Source organism: Coregonus clupeaformis, chromosome 4 (assembly GCF_020615455.1).
Source record: "Coregonus clupeaformis isolate EN_2021a chromosome 4, ASM2061545v1, whole genome shotgun sequence".
NCBI classification, from domain to species: domain Eukaryota; kingdom Metazoa; phylum Chordata; class Actinopteri; order Salmoniformes; family Salmonidae; genus Coregonus; species Coregonus clupeaformis.
In genome coordinates this window covers 9,816,042-9,840,429 of record NC_059195.1, presented here as the reverse complement: position 1 = coordinate 9,840,429, position 24,388 = coordinate 9,816,042, and the positions used below count along the sequence as shown (strand labels likewise).

General features: G+C 43.4%; 1 protein-coding gene across 1 annotated transcript; it reads right to left on the bottom strand.

Moving 5' to 3' along the window:
* Positions 1-2,543: 2,543 nt before the first annotated feature.
* LOC121551662 (protein Wnt-10a) lies at positions 2,544-23,741 on the bottom strand. Its single transcript, XM_041864375.1, has 4 exons — positions 23,210-23,741; positions 21,621-21,886; positions 16,450-16,823; positions 2,544-3,457 (listed from the first exon to the last, which is right to left on the bottom strand). Exons 1-4 carry the CDS (start codon positions 23,269-23,271, stop codon positions 2,987-2,989), a joined length of 1,173 nt encoding a protein of 390 aa, XP_041720309.1. The 5' UTR covers positions 23,272-23,741; the 3' UTR covers positions 2,544-2,986.
* Positions 23,742-24,388: the final 647 nt, after the last annotated feature.

Below are 24,388 nucleotides of genomic sequence, written 5' to 3'. Positions count from 1 at the left end.
CCCTCGGATCTGCTTTACGCGATCCACCCTTGGAAAAATATGCACAGAGAACTTTTATTTCACGTCAGGCTTTGGCAGTGCACTGCCTGTTTTCCATCTGCTAGCTCTGAGGTCTGCGCTACTCTCCTCTGCCCTTCTTTATGGCTACTGGCTTTTCCTGCTGTCGTTAACACCACCATGAGCAACGCTTGTTTGCGGAGAGTAATGTACTAGCATTTTTGGTTGCTTACCTTTTTGGTCACCTAAGTTTGCAGACTCTTTAAATATATGGTTGGTGACACAGTTCATGGTTTTTAATTCAGGGCATGTAGGTTCTATACACCAAGGTCAGACATCGGGCAGCAGTGTTTTCTGATGTTTAAAAACACTGATTAAAATGCTATTGAAGGTTTTTCTGCTATTTCATTGGAATAGGCTGGAGAGTGTGCACTACTGGATAATTTATTTGTGCAAAGATGAGTATGTGTTTACTGTAGGTCCAGTGTGTTCTCGACTAATTATTGCAGCATCAGAATGTTTGTTTTTTGTATAAAAGAGGTGTATACCACACATGCCAGTCCATGCAACGGGATCAAAAATATAAATCTCAATCACCAAATTAATGTTAGGTACTTCCGTTTAGAATAACTTTGGGATATACTCTCAAGACCAATAGGAGATACTATTCTAATAAACTGCACAAGTCCAGACCTGGATGCATGCACCAGTTAGTACCAATGATTGATTGCTGTCCATTTCTTTGTCATTTGATATTTACCAAGTATTTATCTGGATGATTATACCTATTCATGATTCAAATGTTAAAGTCACAGGTTATTTTTTTAAAGAAAAAGAGACAAAAGGAATTATCAAAGCGAAGCTTAAAATCATCTTCTACATGTACTGTTTGTATATTTTCTGCCTGTTTATATAAGGCTGAAATGATCAGCTCGCTGCAATTTGGCTGCTGATGAGGCTCGCTGTAGACTGACAAAAGGCCTGGGGATATCTCTGTGTGGTTGGCAAAAGCTACATGTCAAACGTCAACCTAGGGTTTTGAGGCACACCATGTTCTCACAGTGCAAGCAGTCCTCACCAGGGCAAAAATGCACTGAAAGTTGGACTGGATGCCATACTACTAGTATAGCACAGGAAAGAGGGAGAGCTTTTCTTCTCAGCTTGTATGTTTAGATAAGAATAGGTCTGTATGACTTTGCACATTAATAGTGCACATCTATTTACTTTGAAAGCATATCTCTCACATTCTTACACTTGACTTGGTAACTTCAACCTACACTAGGGAACTGAGAATGCATCACTAAACCAGGATGCCACAGTGGTGCTGCACGCAAACAACATATATGGAAGGCAAACAAGTCGTGATGATGCGCATTGCCGGTAAACCTACTGACTCATGACAAGATATACGTTTACACTTTATTTATTTTAACAAATGTACTTTTCTCATTTTTCATCACATTAAAGTCCCTTTTATACTTAGTTATTTATTGTTTCACAAATATTAAGTTATCCACAAAAATAAAATAACTTAGAAAATAACCATGACCATCGAACATGAAAAATAATACATTTATAACAAATTGCATATAGCTATGTTATATCCCCAAAATACAAGTTCTCCAGAACAAAATGCATGTGCAAACTACTAATCTGCATCAAAATAATCTGTGCCAATATACCAGTAACACATTATCAGTCTTTTTAACACGGACACAATGTGTTTGCTCATAATACATTTCCCTGACTGACAAGGTCTTTGATGAAATGCATTTTCATATATTCTATGGGGAAATAACATTTTCATAATAAAACACACAACACAGACAAACAATGGACCTATTGGCAAGCAAGGATATATACAACCTTATATTTGCATTGAGTTTTAACCATTCATCTGCACAAACTCTAATGGTGGTTTTACGATAGTTTTATAACATTTAAACTTAATTGAGTCAAACCTATGAGCTAATTGTAGTGCTTTATTACATTGACTATATCGTAACAGTTAGTAGTATAAAGGTAGGGCTATAGATTACCAGAGTTTGCAACTACTAACTGTACCAAGAGCAGCACAGACCAATTGGCCCAGTCTTTTCATTGTCTCAGCTCCACCATTGCCCTCAGGCTGTTTCTGATGTCCATTCTGTATAACTACTCATGTCTCTATAACTTGATCCTCTGTCTTCACAACTCCATCCTTGCAAGAGAACACCCACAACCGTCAACATAGTCCACATTTCCTTTCTTTTTACCAGTATGGACAAATATACTTTATTGAGGCACATGGTAGCCATTTTGCAGATTGACATATAGAATTGGCACATTTTGTAACCTGAAACATTACAAAACAACCCATATGAGTTAACATCGTTAACTTGTGGCTCTGAGTATAGAGAGTATAGAGCAAGAGCAGACATGACATTCTGGAACAACCTCTTTCTTTCCTATATCTGCTGTTAGTTTTCTTCTTCTTCTTCTTCTTCTTCTTCTTCTTCTTCTTCTTCTTCTTCTTCTTCTTCTTCTTCTTCTTCTTCTTCTTCTTCTTCTTCTTCTTCTTCTTCTTCTTCTTCTTCTTCTTCTTCTTCTTCTTCTTCTTCTTCTTCTTCTTCTTCTTCTTAAATTACCGGAAACCCAGGCAGTTGTTTTACATCTATAGATAAAAAAATCAGCTATTTGTCATTTTCGGAACCCTAGTTTAAATTCATGAGTGCTCAGTTATCAATATTATCCATAGTATTTCACTATCTTTAATCTAAAAACACTTTCTGAGATGAAAGGCAGTGCAGCTCCAGATGCTCTGAACTATGGTGGTTGGACACATGCTGTGCACACTCTGATTGTACACCTCTTTGAACTGGCTATATTCCAGTCTTGTTTTCGTGCGTTCCATTCTACTAATGGAAATGGCAGTCCATTGCAAAGGGAATGGGTGTATTGCAGTCTTTCCCTGTTTAAAAAAGGTATATTATTGCATTTCTGCATTTCTTCATTTGCAGACACTGACCCACTCTGTTATTCGACACTCTTCGCAGACCACGTAACAGCACCAGTGGAACTTGCAATTGCATCGTTCACTGCGGGTCTGCTGTAAGATGTTATGGCCTCGCCCGCAGCAGAGGCTTTCACAGTTGTCCATCTCTGGACTCGTCTTGTTACAGATCCTCCCTTGCGTTCCGGCCGAGTCGGACCGCAAATCCCTCTCGCAGAAGTCCGGAGATTTCTCAAAGTAGACCAGCTCGTTGAGGTTGGATCTGCGTCTGTGTGTGGGGTGGTGGGCGTGCTCCAGCTGGCCTGTGTTCCTGTTGTGGGCTTTGATGAGGGTGGCTATGTGGAAATGCTCCTTGAGCAGCGAGCCTACCACCCTGAACTCCGGTGTGACTTGCCAGCAGGTCTTCAGTTGGCAGCTTCCTGATGTCCCGTGGCATTTGCATTTCCGTCTCATGTGGTCCATCACCACCTGCACAGAGGGGAACAGGGAACTGCACGTTAACATCCTCCTTCATCCCATCCTGTAGTAGGACACATGTTCACTCATCAAATTAGGCAAATCAACTAGACTGTGATTAGACTCCTCTTTCATTCCACAACTGTTAACATTTATCACATATAATTGTCACTAAAATGATTGGCTTAACTTTTCTACAGTAATGTTCAACAGAAATACACTTCATTTAAACTATTTCTCACTCTAAGGTGGTGGAACTCCCTTCCACTTGATCCTGGCCACCACTCCCAACATGGGCTGTGTGTGTATGCTTCATATTGCTGAGTAACTAATTAGGCATAAAAATTATTACAGGCATCACAAATATGTAGGTAGCACTAGCCTACTATTGAGATGTTTTGCCTGGAATAACTGACTCGACGAAGCTGTACTGTAGTAGTGCTCTTTCAGACAATGCCAAGTTCACATCCCGAATGAGGATGTCCTTCCCACACTCCCAGACCTCCCATTTTCTCAACAATGCACTCATCTGTCAGCCTGAGTTATACACTTTTAGATCCAATTACCAACAGGAAAAGGGGCCACCCTCAGCACTGACAGATGCTCCTACACACACCCCTATCAACAGCACAAGCACAAACACACACCTTCAGCACTCCCACATTCTACTCTCTCCTAGGCCTCTACGCAGCTGCCCTGGGACACACACACACGAAGACGTTCGAAAACTTTGAGAGTAGTCAAGTTTAGTCTGTCGAATGCTAAAGGATTAAGTTTCTACTACTACAGTATGTGAGTGAGTCACAGCTAAAACGAGCTGAGATGAAACTGCACTATTTCATGTGCTGGCTTCTCTTTCTTTGTTTTGAGCTAGCATCTGATGAAGAGCGAGGAGACCCTGAAACGTGTTTTCCCTTGGTAAAAACGAGTCGAAATCCACTCTATTATTCAGCTGTGTTCTGATCCATTAAACAGAGCCTTCTGATGGTTTGAGCCAAGGGATCGTCGTAGCCACTCTAAGACTAAAGGTCATTTTGAACATTTGCCAAAAGAAGATATACTTTGTGGAGGAGCATGAATTCTTTAAGGCTTGGGTTTGCGTGCTGTGGGTTTCCATTTCAGGGCCTCTCGTAGGTGTTCCCATTGAATAGAGAGAAAGTGTTATTCTGTGTGAATGAGTAGAGTGGGAGAGTGATAAATGGACCCACTTGAGTCATCCATTAGTAATGATAGGGAAAGAGAAACAACACTCTTGATCTCACTGGGGCCAAAGCTAACAACTATCGATCACAGCCCAATCAGACCACCATCACAAACCTGGGGAAATACTTTCAGGCCTTTTAAGCTTCGTTTTTACATCAGACCAAGTTACTTCCCTGAACTGTATCCTTCTGGCTATATATACACCCTGTAATTACACAACAGTAACCCACTTAACCCTTTAGATACACACTGAACTGGCCGGTCTAATTGTATCCTTACTGTAGTTGTTTTCATTAATTCTCATAATCAACTGTCTAACTAGTAGGTTTATTTACTATCAAAAAAACTGGATGAAGCAATATCCTGAAGCCTGTAAGAGTGGGACACAAAAATGACACACTCAAACGAGAGATGACTGAAACCAAAACAGGCATAAAACCTCAGAGCTGTCACAGTTTAGGAAATGGGACCTGCCTGCTCTTACCATAAGTGGCCCGGTCTGACATGAGTGCGGTGATGATGATCAGATTGTTAGGCCTACTGCTGATAGGTAGCTCTCTCTGCTCTCTCCCTCCCCTCTGTCTGTCCTTGATTGCAGGAGTGAAGTCTGGTGTGCGGGAGTCAGGGTTCCAGCTGCAGCTCATTCACCATATCACCTCAGCCTTTAAGACCCGGTCAAACTTACCACTCATCGTCAGATCATAGTCAAGACGACCATGTTAGTCTCGCTGCCGACTCAACCTGGTTATTTTTGCTCTTTGTGTTTTTGGTCTGTTCTATTTACTTTTTCTCCTGTGCCACAGATATTTGGAACCTGACTCCTGCCTCCGCTTCACTCCTGCCACCACCATCCTGCTCTCTCCATTACCGGACCTCTCTTTTGGACTCACCACGGACACTAGGACATTACGGTACCACACCTGCCCTGATCTGGATCTGTTACCCTCCCTGTACCTGGACTTGCTCTTCCCATATATTTGGAAACCTGGACTTTGAACATTGTAAATAAACCTGTTAACTTCTCTGGCTTTGTGTACTTGTCTGCATTTGGGTTCTTATCCAGTTAAATCATAACAGTATGATCTGACCAACATGAACCCAGCAGACAGTAGCTCGGATACCACCCCAGAGTGCACTCAAATTTGGACTGCCATAGCCAATCAGGGCATTTTACTTGGCCAACATGATACCCTGTTTAAAACGATTGCTGAGGACAGTCAGGTGCTGCTTAATCAGGTTCAATTACTCTCCAATCAAGTATCTGCCCTTACTACCCCTTCAGCCCAGATCAGAGAGCCTTTTGTTCCTGCTCCAGAGCGCTATGACGGGAACATGGGAACCTGTGGCGATTTTTTGACTCAATGCTCGTTAGTGTTTGAACAACAGCCCCTCACCTACGCCTCAGAAAGAGCCCGTATTGCCTACCTTATCAACTCTACTAGCGGTTCCGCTCGTGCCTGGGGATCCGCGGTCTGGGAGAGTCAGTCGGACATTTGCAACGCTTACGTTGCCTTCACCACGGAGATGAGGAAGGTTTTTGACCACCCCGTACGAGGCAAGGAGGCTGCGAAACGGCTGTTTTCTCTTCGGCAGGGGGCTCGTGAGGTGGCGGAGATGGCAGTGGAGTTTCGGACTTTAGCAGCAGTGAGTGGTTGGAATGACGAGGCATTACAAGGAGTGTTCATCAATGCTTTGTCTGAGACCTTAAAAGATGAATTGGTGTCATATGATGAATCGCCTACGCTGGATAATCTTATTTCACTCACTATCAGGTTGGATAATCGGATTCGGGAGCGCCGCCGGGAGAGGAGTGTTAGTTCCAAGCAACCTGTCTGTCATCAACAAACTCCTCCTTGCATCGTCCCTACGGAGAGAGCCGTGTCTTCCCGAGTCGATACGAGGAGCACTGAACCCGAAGCCATGGAGGTGGGTCGTGCACGGTTGTCCTCAGAGGAGCGTGCACGTCGTATTCAGGCTCGGGTCTGCCTGTATTGTGGAGAAGCTGGTCATTTCGTTCCTTCCTGCCCAGTTCGTCCGGGGAAAAGGGCCGGCTCATCATTAATGGGAGAAGTTTTGGTGAGCCGAGCAGCGGATTCTTCCTCTTCTCCCCGCATTCTGCTCCAGGCATCCCTTCAGTGGCAGTCCCAGAATTTCTCTGTTAGTGCGCTGATTGACTCTGGTGCCGACGAAAGCTTTTGGATAGAGAGTGGGCTCAACAAATGGATTTGGAGACTGTTCCTATGGACTGTCCGCTGCAGGCTAAGGGTCTAAATGGACAATTGTTGACCCGCATTACCCATCAGACTGTTCCTGTTTGTCTTAGAGTGTCGGGGAAATCATCAGGAGAACATTCAATTCCATATTATCGACTGCCCACAGACTCCCCTGGTCCTTGGTATCCCCTGGCTCATAAAACACAATCCACACATTGATTGGGTGACAGGTAGCATTGTTTCATGGAGCACATTTTGTCATGTGAATTGTTTGTGTTCTGCTCAGACTCCTGCCAGTACTGTGCCTCAACCTCCACTGGAGTCCATGGATCTTTCTGCTGTTCCTGACGTGTATCATGACCTGGCATCCGTTTTCTGCAAACACAGAGCTACTTCTCTTCCTCCTCACCGGCCTTACGACTGCGCCATTGACCTCCAGCCAGGAGCCCCGCTCCCCAGCAGTCGCCTGTACAATCTCTCCCGGCCGGAGACGGAGGCTATGGAGAACTACATTCGGGACTCCTTGGCGGCAGGTATTATGCGTCCTTCCTCGTCACCTGTAGGAGCGGGATTCTTTTTTGTTGCTAAGAAGGATAAGACCCTCAGACCCTGTATTGATTACCGTGGACTTAACAACATCACCATTAAGAACAAGTATTCTCTGCCTTTGATTAATTCTGCTTTTCCCCTCCTTCATGGTGCTACCATCTTTACGAAACTGGATCTACGAAATGCGTATCACCTGGTGCGCATTCGTAAGGGGTGATGAATGGAAGACTGCCTTCAACACACCCTTGGGACATTTTGAGTATCGGGTTATGCCTTTTGGGTTGTCTAATGCCCCTGCTGTTTTTCAGGCACTAGTCAATGATGTCCTTCGGGACATGTTGAATCGGTTTGTTTTTGTCTATCTGGATGATATCTTGATTTTCTCAGAGTCCTCCCAGGAACATGAACTGCATGTGCGCCAGGTGTTGCAAAGGTTGTTGGAGAACAAACTGTTTGTGAAGATGGAGAAATGTGAATTTCATGTGTCTGAGACCTCTTTTTTGGGTTACATCATAGCTCAGGGGGAGCTGCGGATGGACCCAGCTAAGATCTCTGCTGTCACGGACTGGCCAGCTCCCTCTACCCGCAAACAACTTCAACGATTCCTGGGGTTTGCGAACTTCTATAGGAGGTTCATCAAGGACTACAGCCGCATTGCGGCGCCACTCACCGCTCTCACCTCCATCTCACGACCGTTCGCTTGGAATGAAGGGGCCGAATCAGCGTTCGAAGAACTGAAACATCGCTCGCCTCGGCTCCCATTCTGATGCAGCCGGACCCCGACCGCCAGTTTGTCGTGGAGGTGGATGCATCCGACACTGGGGTAGGTGCAGTGTTGTCACAACGTTCTCCTGAAGATGACAAACTGCATCCCTGTGCTTTTCTCTCAAGGAAACTTTCTCAGGCAGAGAGGAATTATGATGTTGGAAATCGTGAACTGCTCGCCGTTAAGCTGGCTCTCGAGGAGTGGCGACATTGGTTGGAGGGGGCGGAACAACCCTTCATCGTTTGGACGGATCATAAGAATCTGGCTTACCTCCAGTCAGCGAAGCAGCTCAACCCCGTCAAGCCAGGTGGGCACTATTTTTTGGGAGATTCAATTTTTCTCTGTCTTACCGTCCTGGGTCACGCAACGTCAAGCCTGACGCCCTGTCTCGTGTTCATTCGGCTGTTGATACTGGTAGTAACCCTGAACCCATTTTGCCTCCTACCTGCAGTATTGCAGTCATCACATGTGACATCGAGGGGATTGTTAGACAGGCTCAACATCATCAAGCTGACCCTGGGAGGGGTCCTCCTAACCGGATGTTTGTCCCTGAGTCTGCTCGCTCCCAGGTACTTCAGTGGGCTCACTGCCTCCCCCTTACCTGTCACCCTGGAGTTTCGCGGACCCTTGACTTTGTGCGACGGGAAGTTCTGGTGGGCCACGATGGAGGCGGACACTTGAGCCTTCATTGCTGCTTGTACGGTATGTGCACGAAGTAAAAACTCCACCCAGGCCAGCGCTGGTCATCTACGACCTCTACCTATACCCAGCCGGCCCTGGTCGCATATCGCTATGGATTTTGTCACTGGACTTCCCCCCTCATCTGGTAAGACTGTCATTCTTACGGTGATTGATCGTTTTTCTAAGTTCGCTCATTTTTTGGCCCTACCTAAACTGCCCACTGCCAGAGAGACGGCTGATATTTTGGTTGAACATGTGTTCCGCTCTCATGGTCTACCCACGGATATTGTCTCTGACAGGGGTCCCCAGTTTGTCTCCCAGGTGTGGAAAGCTTTCTGTAAAGCTTTGGGCATTACATCCAGCCTGTCCTCTGGATATCACCCCCAGACCAACGGGCAAGCCGAGAGAGCGAACCAGGAGATGGAGACCGCTCTTCGCTGTGTCACTGGGTCTAACCCTGGGTCATGGAGCTCCATGCTCCCCTGGGTGGAATATGCTCATAACACCTTGACTAACGCTTCCTCTGGTTTGTCTCCTTTTCTGTGTGCTCTGGGTTATCAACCTCCCCTGTTCCCTTCCCAAGAGAGGGAACTTGCGGTACCCTCGGTGCAGTCCCACATGCGCCGCTGCTTCAAGGTCTGGAGGAAGGCCAGGGTAGCTCTGTCCCGAGCTTCGGCGTACATGCAGAGGCAAGCCAACCGTCACCGGTCCCAGGCTCCCGGTTACTCTCCTGGTCAAGAGGTATGGCTGAAGTCACGGGACCTTCCATTGAAGGTGGAGTCTAAGAAGATGGCGCCTCGTTTTATAGGACCGTTCAAGATACTGTCTATTGTTAACCCCTGCGCGGTTAAGCTACAGCTTCCTGCCTCCCTCACGGGTTCATTCCACCTTTCATGTTTCCCAGATTAAGCCTGTGTCGGTTAGCCCCTTTGTGCCCGCCCTCTCGTCCCCCTCCTCCGCCCAAGATCGTGGGTGGGGGTCCGGTCTACACTGTCCGGCGACTTCTGGATGTTCGCCGCCGAGGTCGTGGTTTCCAGTACCTGGTGGATTGGGAGGGTTATGGTCCCGAGGAACGTTCCTGGGTGCCCAGGAGCTTCATTGTGGATCCTGATCTGGTCCGAGAGTTTCATAGGTTACATCCCGATAAACCCCGCCGGCCGCCAGGTGGCGTCCGTAGAGGGGGGGTACTGTTAGGCCTACTGCTGATAGGTAGCTCTCTCTGCTCTCTCCCTCCCCTCTGTCTGTCCTTGATTGCAGGAGTGAAGTCTGGTGTGCGGGAGTCAGGGTTCCAGCTGCAGCTCATTCACCATATCACCTCAGCCTTTAAGACCCGGTCAAACTTACCACTCATCGTCAGATCATAGTCAAGACGACCATGTTAGTCTCGCTGCCGACTCAACCTGGTTATTTTTGCTCTTTGTGTTTTTGGTCTGTTCTATTTACTTTTTCTCCTGTGCCACAGATATTTGGAACCTGACTCCTGCCTCCGCTTCACTCCTGCCACCACCATCCTGCTCTCCATTACCGGACCTCTCTTTTGGACTCACCACGGACACTAGGACATTACGGTACCACACCTGCCCTGATCTGGATCTGTTACCCTCCCTGTACCTGGACTTGCTCTTCCCATATATTTGGAAACCTGGACTTTGAACATTGTAAATAAACCTGTTAACTTCTCTGGCTTGGTGTACTTGTCTGCATTTGGGTTCTTATCCAGTTAAATCATAACACAGATCAGGAAGATTGTTCCCTTTCCTCCACGCCGTGTCCCAGGGTGCACCTGGGGGCATGAGCTGAGTCGACGTGGGTGTGCCTGTGGCACTGGGAGGAAGAGTGTGTGAGCCGCTGCCGAGCTGAGCTCTCCTGGAAGTGACTGACTGACGAGAGACGCTGATATGGCAGTGATTTATGGTGCCCTTTTGGAAGCGGAACTGACTGGGTTTTAGAATCTCACTCATAGGCCCAGAGGCTAGACAGGCCTGGAGGGAGAACAGAGAGCAGAGTACAGGAACTATCTGATGCTCATGTCTGTGTCTGCCATCCAGTGATTAGCATCTCATAGGCCGCGTCCCAAACGGCGCCCTATTCCCTATATAGTGCACTACTTTTGACCAGAGCCCTATGGCCTATGGGATATACAGTATATAGTATAATGCAACCATAGCCTAACAATGGTCTCATTACACAGCTAATACTGCCTGTCTTGTACAGGTCTCACTCTATGGTGTATTCACACAATACTCCATCATGTTTACAAAGCATATTATACATGGTAACTGTCAGATGTCCCCGGCAACATGGACAAGGAAATAAACGGTGATATAAACAAACAATACTTACAATATTTAGGCTGGTACCTCGGTATTACAACAGTATCATCTTAGAAGAAAACTGCATACAAGGATTCTTTGGCTGTCCCCATGGGAGAACCCTTTAAAGAAACCCTTTTAGAATCCTTTCCATATTAGGTTCTACACGGAACCCAAAAGGATTCTTCAAAGGGTTCTCCCGTGGGGTCAGCCGAAGAAACCTTTTTTTTTTCTAGTGTATCGTCTCGATTTGAATGCCCTCTTATAATGTATGAGGAGACGTTCATGTTTAACTACACATGGTCATATCCTCCAAAGGCCTCTGTCTCAGGCCTTTGACTGTCAGTCTCAATGAAAACTGTGGACTACATATGTAGGTCTTATAAACTAACACTGTAGTTATGCAAAGGAAAAAAAATTGCCCTCAAATTCATTGGCAGACCACCGTTAAAAACACACATCTGGGCTGTTTTAATTGGGGAAGAGTGAGACAGACTCCTCTATAAACCAGCCCCAGACTGAGATCAAATAAGACATATTGGTAGCAGATTAGGACCACAGGCAATACTAGGTATTACATGGTGTACAGAGCACTTAAACGCTTTGCTATGTCTGTGTCCCAAACGGCATCCTATTCCCTATTTAGTGCACTATATAGGGAATAGGATGCCGTTTGGGACGCAAACCATGTTCTTTCCTCTATCAAATAGTGTGTCTGTTTAATATTGTCAACGTGCTTAATCCCCTATTCCTATCATCCTTATTGTGTCATAATTTTTTTTATTGAATAGTCTATTAAAATGTTATGGCCTAAATTACTTCTGTTGACTGTCTTGTTTGTGGATTGTTACTGGTATGTTGTCTATCTTCAATGAGATTTAGAGTACTATAATGACTCAATGTTTAGCAAATATGACGTTAAGTTATGAAGTTTGCTACATTCTGTGGGTTACAACTTAGATATTTATGGGAGATATATCTGTCCTGGAATCTCAAACGTCCGTTTTTACAAACAAAGTAACATTGTACACTGCTTTATGTAGTTCATTTCAAAGACATGTAATAACAACCATAAAGGGACACAAAGCCAAGATTTCAAAGAATATAAACAAACCCACAACACATTAACTTTCAGCATCAAGTAAGTAATTCAAACACGTCATCAAATAATTATTAAAACGAGGCCACACAATAACTGACACTGAACAATCATTTCATCATAAAGTAACAACCTAATGAGAACCGTCCGCTACACAACAATCACGTGGAATATTACTCTCAGTTAATTGTACACAACATTCACAGATCCAATTTGGGCCTTCTAATAAAATGTTATTACATGGATAGCTTCCACATGCTGTGCCTTAAACAGTATTGAGCATTTGTTTTGGTTGTGCCCCTGTGAGAGCCTAGACCATGGTGGTGAAACTGATCCACTGTTGGCCCAATGGAATGCTCCCTCTCCTTAGATGCTATACACCTCTAATGGAGATCCAACAGGCCACCATAAAGACTTTATAAAGACCAACTGGTCACAAGGCACAGTCAATGTGTAATAAGCTCTGCTACATATGCGAGAGAGAGACCTCATTAATCAAAATATACAACATAAAAGCAGAGAGCTAATATCTACTATCCAGGCACATTGCTTGTAGCTGGGAAAACAGACATGCTATGTGAAATAATGCCAGCATTTGTTGTGGCTGTGCAGGTCAAATTGAGTGATTCCAATGAAAATGTTAGCGAAAGGAATTTACTACCCTTGCAAATGTTTCCATGTTATCGACAGCCACTGTAACCTCGAAAACCATGTTCCGATCAATCATCACATAATTATACACAACACACTGCTGCACAGTACATTTTACTAAACATTTGCTTAGAATTAATGCAGAGAAAATAGTCGTAATGAGAGGGATGTGCTTTGGTAAAAAAATATCCCTTTTTCTATGACTGATAAACTTCTCTGAAATTTGTATTTGGGGGGAAGGAAGGGCGAATCTCTTTTTACTTTCCGCCGTGTTTGATGTCTAAAATCTTTTGCTGGGTTTAAACATCTGTTTCCAAAGAGCCAACAGCCACTAATTAGAGCTTTTAACAAGACTGAACGTTGTGACAACCAGAGGGTGGGCATGAGGCGACATGTATACCCCACTAAAACCGCCACATTCCTCTACAAAAGACAGCTCCTTTTTATGGGGAGGGGTTGGGGGAGGTGGGGGAGGGAGGAGGTATTATTTGAGACCTCACCTGTCAGTGTTTTCATTTTGATTTGGGGGGGGGGCTTTCTGCTCTGTTTGAAGTTGTCAAGGTGCTGCTCTGGCTGTGTTCTTCTAACGATGCATAACTCCATGAGTCATACTGTACCTCTGATGTCTGCTTTAGTATATTTCATTTGTACCTTCAATTGTTTTCTTCTCCCAGCTTAGAACTTATTAAAGCATTGATGTATGAGGTGTGCTAAGAGAACTGCACTCCACATACCCAGAGCATTGTGTAACCTGATCTGAGAGACGACTAGCAGATGCACCGACTCTGCAGCTTTGAATGCAACTCTGGTCAAAATCTGTGTCAAAACACAGGTCAGATAATGTACATTAAGTTCGTTAAAACTGTTCACAATAAACTGCATATAAATTCCAGCAATATGTAATTGAGCCATACTGAAATACATTTCATGATAATCTTCCTGTTAATTACAAAGTGCAACTGTTGGACAGCGTTCTTGGATATCAACTTGGATAGCTTTTGTTTCAACCAATGTGTATGTTAATAGTTCCGGTTTTCTTGGCTCTCCTTCAAGAAGCTGTCTCCAAAAGCAGTTTTGACAGTTTCAAAGCATTTCCCAGTAGCAGCAGGTACTTTTCTAGCACAATCAGCTATTGTTGCCAAATAGGCCTCTTGTCAAAAACAGAGCTTCAATGTCCCCAAACTATGAATCTTCCCTGCAACTTATCACCCTGATTGTCAAATAGATCAAAAGTCAGTAGCTAGCTACGCCTCTCTATCTTCCCAATGTTGATATATTTTTGTCATAACAGTGCAACTTCCTAAAACAAAGGGGTGTAACACTGATCATATATCATCGGTCTTGTCATCCAACTAACAACAGTAGCCTCATAGTACATAACATAGAAACTCTGAAATTCTTAATTAAATTAAACTGACTGTTGATTTGGAAATTATATTAGTTTTTTCAATGTATGTCATCTGATTTTACAGTATATCACTGGCCAAGAAGTAAATCATTTCATGGCTCATTGTACCTATGCTATGGACACAATAATGGGTCACTGTGTAGGGCAGAGCATGGCTTTATTGCCGGCCCTGCTGCACATGAAAATCAGGACAATCATCTGAGTCTCTCTCTCGCTCTCTCTCTCTCTCTCTCTCTCTCTCTCTCTCTCTCTCTCTCTCTCTCTCTCTCTCTCTCTCTCTCTCTCTCTCTCTCTCTCTCTCTCTCTCTTTCTCTCACGCTCCTTGGCTGAGTAACTCCACATTTGTGTTTTGTCTGAATAATCAAGGAAACCAGAAGTAAACGGATGAAAAGATTCAAGACCAAATTACTCAGGAGGAAGCGTCGAACAATGTGAAATGTACTGCTCCTTTTGTGTATGGCAACAGTGCTGCCTGGGAGCAACCATAACTTATCGCTGTCATTTAATAATACCATGGCAACCTCAAGCATCTGTCCATGAAATCAACTATATGCTGGGAAAATACCCATGGAACACCATACTAATGTTATTCAATTGATCACCTATGGTATCATAACATCAACCAAAGAAAACTACAGTTAAGGATAACCATGTTTTTTTAGAAGGAAATTGTTGATGTTTACGTTCGAATTCCAGACCACTGCTTTATGGCCATCATAACCAAGCTTCTTTATTAGCCAAATGCTACACTGCCCATAGGAACACATAAGTAGATTAAATTGAGCATGCATAAATTTGTCACGATCGTCGGGAACAGAGGACCAAGGCGCAGCGTGGAATGCGAACATATTTATTAAATAATGATCACACGAACAAAACAACAAAACGATAACGTGACGTCCCTGGTTACATACACCAACCAACACGGAACAAGAAACCACACCAAATGAATGCCTAACGGCTACCTAAGTATGGCTCCCAATCAGAGACAACGAGCTACAGCCGTCTCTGATTGGGAGCCACCCTGGCCAACATAGAATTACAAAACATAGAAATTAACACCCTGGCTCAACATACGAGAGTCCCCAGAGCCAGGGCGTGACAAAATTGCAAGATCACAGTTGCTTGGACAGGAGTTCTGGCTATGGCATCCACAAAAAGCATAAGGAGGCATCTTGCTTTGAAATGTAATAATGATAGGAAAATGTATATGGTGAGGGGTGGTGACGACACCAACTTTGCCAATAAATGTCAGCTATGACATTTATTTCATATCAATCCATTAACGATTTCCTATATTGATATCTGATAAACCATACTAAAACTATGAGTACTTTCAAACAACATATTCAGCTGCTTCCATGGTTGTTATTGTATTGCTACAACAGCCTGATTACAAACTAAGTGAGAGAGGAAGCCTGACTCAAAGAGACCACACATGCAAGGCAATTGCATCATGTGGAGAAATCAGTGAGTAAGCTGTATTTGATAGGTCACTACTGACACTGAGCCGATAAAATCAGAGCGTGTGCCTCAAAATGACGTTATCATTAGGACTCGAGTCGTAATCCTTTCATTTTGTGCCTGCATTAATGTGTCTTTTCCATAAAAAACTCCTCAGTGAACTAAGAATGTGTCCCAAATGGCGATCTAAGTGCACTGCTTTTGACCATAGCCCTATGGGCCCCCACACACTAAGTCCCCATTCTCAACAGGTGGACCACAGGCTGGATCCGGACCCAGAGAACGGGGTCAATACGGACCGCGGATCCCAACTAAAAAATTAATAAAACATTTGAACTCAGTCGGGCTTCGACCCCTGGTATCATATGAACCCACATAAGACATGGCAAAATGTGTAGAATTGCAGGAAATGTTCTCTCTGCCAACAAGAGGGGTGTGAACAGTTTGAACAGTTTGGGATCGCATGGGTTGCGAGGTGGGGGTTTGTTACTACGCATTCGGACCTTGCCACCGGACCTTGCCACCTTTGTGTGACCGGACCTTCTCAAATAGTATTTTCTTTAGAGAGAAGAGAGCTGTACCCCTCTGCACAGTCATAACTCCCCCCACCCACCACCCCCAAACAGCCCACTTCAGTAGCTGAAACGCCTCCTCTCACCTGCCTGCCAACTCTGTTGTTGTGGAGCCTCATCCTGGCATGGATGTCCTTGTAGGTCTCACGCGAATCCAGGAAGTCCCGAGAGAACTTCTCCCCAAAGTCCACATCGGGGCTGCAGCCTCCCCACTCCCAGGAGTCCTGAGGCCCGGGCAGGTCTGCAGGGAAGTGCTCCATGACACCGTGCACCATGCCCTTCCCGCGGTGGATGGCCTCCAGCTGCAGCCGGTTCAGTTTGATGCGGAAGGCCTCCTCGTCGCCTCTCCGCTTCTCGTCACAGCCGCACGCCTTCAGCTTCCCCATGGAGCAGGCGTTGGACACGGCGTGGACCACGCCCGCCGCTGCGATGGCATATGCAAAGGCACTCTCACGGAAACCTGGGGAGGGGGGTGGGGGGGGTGGGGGGCGGGACGGGACATGTTTAAGATCGAAATCCTGCTGTACACCTTTTGATTCCTACTGCATATACAGTACAGTGCAGTAGATGAGTATCTGTTGAGCTGAGGAGAAGTCCAATGAGTCCTGATGGGTTGATGAGATAGACTGCAGTACCAGTATAAACCCCCACCGTGCCTCACAACACAACAGAGGCAGAGAAACATCTGGGACAATAGTAATTAAGCCCAAACACTTGCATGTCTCCAGGCTCAGGGGCTGAAAGTGAACAGACCCCCACCATCCACCATCCTTTCAACACAAGGATCTGACAGTGATCATAAGCAGGGATGGAAGTGGCCGATGGTGGTGCAGAAGACATGAGCACCGTATTGTTAATCCCCTTTAAAGCTCTCCCTTTATTGAGCTCTCCAGCATGTTTACAATTAGCCTGGCTACTGTTGTCAGCCGTTTGATCTGCCTGCCTATTCACATGGGGGGGAATTACGACTCAAGTTAAGTGCGGGTAAATGGAAGGCAATTCCCTTTTTATGCATTTTTCTCTCTGTGCATATTCTGACCTTGAACCTAAGCATGAGAATAGCATGCTATTCAACCGCAATTCGTTCAGGGTGGAGATCAAATAAATGAAGGTGTGGCAGAGGTGTGTCTACAGATACACCGTATTCTGACCTTGAAATAACAGCATTCTCCATACACTGTAATTTATATATTGATAAGAGCTATTCATAAGAGCTAGGTAAATTAGTCATCCATTTGGAGAAGGGGATTGTAAATACTCATACAGTGCCTTCAGAAAGTATTCATACCCCTTGACTTATTCCACATTTTGTTGTTACAGGCTGAATTCAAAATGGATTCAATATATTTTTTTTCTCACCCATCTACACACAATAACCCATAATGACAAAGTTAATAAATGTTTTTAGAATTTTTGCACATTTATTGAATTTGAAATAGCGATTACAGATGTAAGTCTTTCTGGCTAAATCTCTAAGAGCTTTGCACACCTGGATTGTACAATATTTGCACATTATTTGCACATTATTCGTTAAAAAAAATGTCAAGCTCTGTCAAGTTGGTTGTTGATAATTGCTAGACAGCCAATTTAAAGTCTTGCCATAGATTTCCAAGCCGATTTAAGTCAAAACTGTAACCAGGCAATGTCGCTTATGCCTAGGGCAGGGCCTGTCCCACATACTGTATATATATATGTCATATTTGACACATCTTTGACAGTGGATCCACACGTGTGTAAGGCGATTCTGAGGGTTTTTCTCCAGTTGTGCTAGAGAATCTTAACATTGTTACACCAAGTTAATGGGCCTAGACTTTCTCTGTCCAGTGCTCCCCATTTCTAGGGTAACGGGGTAACATACAGAGTATCTGTCTATATTGTACTCTTCTTAGTGCCGGTCAGACTTAATAGCCTGTAACCATGACTCCCCGAGTTCCTTTAAAACCATCCCTTCTCAGAATAACTTACTGAAGAGAAATGTTGTGTTATTAAACAAACATGTTTAGAATATGTCAAATAACTTGTTAAGTTCAAGACTTTAAAGGGGCAATCCGCAGTTGAGACATCCATTTTTAGACTTATAATTTAATGATATGTACCCATTGATTCTTGAATAATATAACTTATTACTGCCTCATAAGCTTAATTAAACTGTCATACCCGATCAGAACCCAAAGTATAGGCTTGTTTTGCTCCAATGTTAGTAAACAAATAAATGTAAACTAACACTATAGCCTCAAAACATGGTTAAAACTAAAAAATTTTATATCATGGATGGTCAGTTCTTGCATCCATAGCTCTGTCTATGAACTTGAGAGTGGTTGCATTTCTCCAGACCCAACCTTCAGCTTTTTACCGAAACAGGGGCGGGGAAACCGATTTGTGATTCAACAGCTGATTTCCCCTTTAAAGCTTACAGTTTGATTGGAAATCCTACAGCCAAACAGCCCTATCTGTCACTATTGTAGAGATGCTCAGTCCGGCCTCCCGAGTGGCGCAGCGGTCTAAGGCACTGCATTGCAGTGCTTGAGGCGTCACTACAGACCCGGGTTCGATCCTGGGCTGTGTCGCAGCCAGCCGCGACCGGGAGACCCATGAGGCGGCACACAATTGGCCCAGCGTCGTCCAGGTTAGGGGAGGGTTTGGCCGGCCGGGATGTCCTTGTCCCATCGCGCTCTAGTGACTCCTTGTGGCGGGCCGGGCGCATGCACGCTGACTTCGGTCGCCAGTTGGACAGTGTTTCCTCCGACACATTGGTGCGGCTGGCTTCCGGGTTAAGCGAGCAGTGCGGCTTGGCAGGGTCGTGTTTCGGAGGATGCATGGCTCTCGACCTTCGCCTCTTCCGAGTCTGTACGGGAGTTGCAGCGATGAGACAAGACTGTAACTACGAATTGGGGAAAAAAAGTAAAAAGTACCAAAAAAACATTTAAATAAAGATATGCTCACACCCAAGTCCTAAACTGGCCATGACCCCAGTTCAATGCAGATTTGAGCTTGATTCATTAGACCTTTGAAAGCTGCATCACGTATGTCCCCTTTTTTGTCTACCTTAGATGGAGCACATGACTAATGAAAAACTGCACTGTTCAATCAGGTGTGAACCAGTAATGTCTGGAATTTGCACTATACAGAAAACATATTCAGAAAAAATGCTACCATGCCTGAAAGAAAAGCATCCAAAGGGTTTAGGCAGGGGTTCCAAAACGTTTTTGGGCCGCGACCCCATTTTTATCTATAAAAAAATGGCCAACCCCACCATGTAAAAAAAGTGATGTAATCAACGACCGATGTTTACTTTTTTAATTGGGGCTATGACAGTCTATTACAAATCAGTCTGACTGTACTTTTGACAGTATTTAAATGCATCAGAAAGGTACTGGGAAGTATTCAGGCAATAATTTTGTATGATCTTCTGTGTAAAAAAGAACATCATCATTGGTTTGTTGGCATTGTAGAGGGAAACAGAGAGTGTTCTTTCAGTAATGGGGTCATAATATTTTGGATCGTAGCTCTTTTCTGCAGTCAATTACCAAAAGCACCCTCTTTGGCCTCATGGGTGGAATGTTATTCATATTTTTCATAATGAATAATGAATAAAGATGTATTTATCTTTTTACGACAAACAGTTTTGTTATATTTCAGTATTTTATGATGTATATAACGTGTAATATTGGGATGCAAACAAAGAATTGAATACATTTCAACTCTATATCTGACATGGTATAGGTGTCTTCTTTTTTTTAAGCCCATAACCATGTGTGTGAGGTGTATACTTTTGTTTCAAAGTGGATTTGTTTAAGACTACCAAGAATCACTCTGTGTGGCCCTGATTTAGCCCACTACAGTAAAAGGTTAAACCATTCAAAAGATAGAGCCACATTTGTAGGAAGAAAACAGAAACCGCTCTGTTTATTACAACCGCATCTAGCGGCTACCGGAGGTTACTGATGTAACCCCGGCTCTATGAACCAAGCATTATTTTATTTTTTTCAAGACTTTCTCTCGCGGCTTCATTTTCAAATCAGGTTGTGACCCCTAGTTTGGGAAACACTGGTTTAGAGGATAGATAACATATAGTCGATTATGTTTCATTGATCATCCCCTTTTCACTCACACGCACGTACACACATGTACACACGCATGAAGGCACACAGACACAGAGTCGTTTTTCTCCCTCTCCATCTTGCCATGATTCCATGGGGGACGGAGGACAGCACTTAGATGCAGTCCAGAGACACAGACATGAAAATGCTGTTTTAGATTTCCTCCCAAGCAGGCTGAGGCGAAAGACCTGGAACAAATCAGTCTAACAAATAATTTAAAAGAGGCACGCCCGGCTGAACTGATGGCTGAGGAAGTGGGAAAATTAATTAAAGATTAAAGAAAACTGTCACTTTGTCTTACAGAAACCAACTAAACAGGTTTATGTATTGCCACTGAGAGTTGGGAAAGTGCTGAGAGCAAATTCACAGCACTTGCACTGGCAGAGAGTAAAAGCATTAGCCAGGCCTCGAGAAGGCTCACTTTATGTGTCTCACTGGCTTTTTAGCTTAGCTTTAATTCAGGTTAATGTAGAAATATGGCCCCATAAAGTATGTCAGAATAAATAAACAGGCAGATATATGTTTCATGTAAAGAGGATATGACATTCGTTTCCTGTAGTAAAATTAGATATCCAAACAAACAATTAGATAGGGCATGCATAATATGCTGCATGTGTAAAACCCACTCATAAAAGCTTCTAAATAAACAAAGACTCACATTAGCTTAATAGCTATATTTCTGCCGTTGGGATACTGTACTTACTGTATGTTTGTTGGTGCCCAGTTCAAATAAAACGTAGTACAAGAAAATATATTTTAATGTACTGCAACTATGTAACAAAATATTAATTCAGTATGCATTTCTTAGCGGATGAATCACCTCATTTAAAAGTGGTTGTTTATATCTATCATTTAGAGTTTCTATGCCTCAGACAAAACATACCCATCCATAACCAAATGCCAGAAAACCAACAACTCCTCCAATAATAATAATAATGACAAACAGCTTTATGAGTCAGTGTGTGAAGTGGATGAGTAAAGGGGACCTGTGGTATATGTCCCAAATGGTACCCTATTCCTTTTATAGTGCAATACTTTTGACAAGAAGGGCATTATATAGACAATAGGGTGCCATTTGGGATGCAGACGTGGTAATCAGAAGCACCCTTTTTAACTAAGGGGGTTCCCTTTCCCGTACTTTCTGTAAGGTGACTCACCTCGTTTGAAAACCACACTATCGTATGGGATCTTGTTCCTGGTCTCCAGGCTGGAGCAATTCCACCTGTGTCCTCTGAACTGGTGCTGGCACTCATGGATGGCGATCTGGATCCCTTGGATGGCCGAGGCGGTGACGTCTGGGTTTCTCATGCACACCTCCAGTTGTCTGCGGTTCAGTCCAGGCAGGGTCAAGCACACAGTGTTGGCGTTGAGAATGGGGTCAATATTAGGGATTTTCAGCCCTAGAATCTCGTTGGAATCTACCCTGGAACACAGAAGATTTAATGTTAAGGTGTGCCTGTACTGTAGTACATGATTGATACTTCTGTGCCATGTAAATAATGTGTAACAACAGTCATTCACAAGACAGGAGTCAGGATTACACTTCTGAGAGTTTATGGCTGTAAATTGTTTCTGACAGTATTGACTCATGAAGTGGTTGAAGATCTGAAAGTGGTACATTGTAAAAAATTTTTTTATTTATTATTATTTTGTTATGCATTCTTAAATATATTGGCTCCTGCACACACACACATGTGCACACACACACACACACACATGTGCACACACACACACACATACACACACACACACACACAAGTACGCACACACACACACACACACATACACACACACACACACTCACTCACTCACTCACTCACACACACACACACACAAACACATAAAGGCAATCTCATGAAGTTCATTACATCAAATTCCATTTGTGCATTCATTCATATTTGCTGAGTTGTTACTGTAATCATAGTATTGACCAATGAAACATGTATATGTAAAATAACAGATTGCATTTTTACAACTCATTTTACCATGTCTCAAAGCACTCTATGACATCAAACTTTAAATCTTGTAATCTGGTATTGAATGAAGGGGCATGTCACAACAGGGGATGGAACGACATGTTGGCAAGAATAAAAAATAAACACATCCCACAAGTGTGGGATAACTTTTCAAGTCAATAAATAATCCTAGAAAAGTACTTGGGAACATTTATGTCCATTATGATTAAAATGTAGTCTATCTGTGGTACAGCATCCTGATCATTAAACAGGTATGCATAAATAAAAATGGTATAACCCTTTCATTCAATTTTGGGTTATTACAGTATCCAAAGTATCTACCTACACTGACCCAACATGGAACAAAGCCTGTTTTAGCTGCAATATTATACTTATTATGCGATTATAACCAACTGAACCCCTCTAATGTTGGACTAACAGGATTTGCTAACTTAAAAATTATTTTGAGTTATTTATTGTACAGTGCTATAATTGCACAATATGATTTGCATACAAGAGCAATGCCTACAATGAACCTGAATGCCAACATAGACAAGACTGGGTTAACTGTAGCTAGGTTATGTCATTAAAACACACCTGAATAATGTAGCAACTATATAAATACTTGTGATACAAACTTTATATAAACACTGTCACAATTATTTATTTTATTAATTTATGAGTAAATCTTGAAGATGAATAACTACATCAGTAAAAGTAAAATGCATCCAGCTACTATTCAAATAAATGTTCAGGTAAAATATTAAAGTAAATGAAACTTCTCAACTCACCTTTGATTGAACAGAGTGATAGCACTCAGAAGACATATTAGGAGGCAGAATGAGAAATCCATTGTATGGCTCGTTTTTGACAACAGATAAGTGCAGAGATAGAGCGCCTATAACAAGTTTTATGTCCCTCTAAAATCTGACAGCTTTATCAAAGGCTCGTCCACTCCAGAGTTCCCGGCGACGCACTTTGAGGACGACAGGTCCTGGGTTCAAGTGTGTATCTGATTTGAGATCTGATAAAAGGCAGACAAAGTGCTGGATGTACCTAACTACTGCAGGACAAGTCATTTAAAGAACGACAAAGTTTGACTGCACTTTCTTTTAACTTATTGAATGAAGATAATAAGTTGGAAGAGAGTTGACTGAACACTCTTTCATGCTATCTCACATCTGCGCAATTGTTCGATAGCTCTGGCAAGATATAAGCATTGGAATACATCCGAAAGCGGTGGGTGTACTAACGCGCACTATCTTGACTTCTAATGTTTTTCTTGTAGCTTACTGATAGCATTCTGAACTACACCACTTAGCACTTTGCCAGCCCACTTCGACGTCACTCCGAGTAAAGAATAGCGGCAGAAGAGGGCAAGTGTCTTGTTAGGAGATATGGAGATTCCCAGATAAGAGGTCTAAATGGGGAAGTCTGGGACAGCAGCAAATACTTTTTGTGCTCTTTTCTTATGATGATGATGATGATGATGATGAGATTGAGGATGAGGATGATGATTTAAAAAAAAGTTAATTGATCTACTTTCAGTCAGAGTATGAGTTGACATGGGACTATACTTTTATGAATGACATTTAATAATACTATTAATAATTATGATGACATTGTAACTTTTCTTCCTAACTAGAGTTACTTTATACTTGTTCAATCAACCCTAATTTGAATGTCCATTGATTTATTTTCCTAAGAGCCATGTGGTCTAAATAAAAGCCATGTGATTACTCATCTTAGGCTTTTAAGAGAGCGGTGGGATGAAGAAATAAAACCATAGAACCTTTAGCCACGGCCATCAGTGTAAAGTGCATTCTGACAATGTGAAGTCACAACCTGAGTTCATATGGTCTGAACCTCTCTACTTGACTGGGGGTAGATACATGGCAATGGTCCCACTGTCTGCTTCATACTACTGCAGATAACCACCATTGTGAGCCATTACGACTGAGTCACTGTTC

Excerpts from the sequence above, each read along its gene's own strand:
- LOC121551662 (XM_041864375.1), bottom strand. The coding sequence starts at position 23,271 with ATGGATTTCTCATTCTGCCTCCTAATATGTCTTCTGAGTGCTATCACT. Across the intron at positions 21,887-23,209 it reads ATCACTCTGTTCAATCAAAG|GGTAGATTCCAACGAGATTC; the intron begins GTGAGTTGAGAA and ends TCTGTGTTCCAG. Across the intron at positions 16,824-21,620 it reads TAGTGTGGTTTTCAAACGAG|GTTTCCGTGAGAGTGCCTTT; the intron begins GTGAGTCACCTT and ends CCCCCTCCCCAG.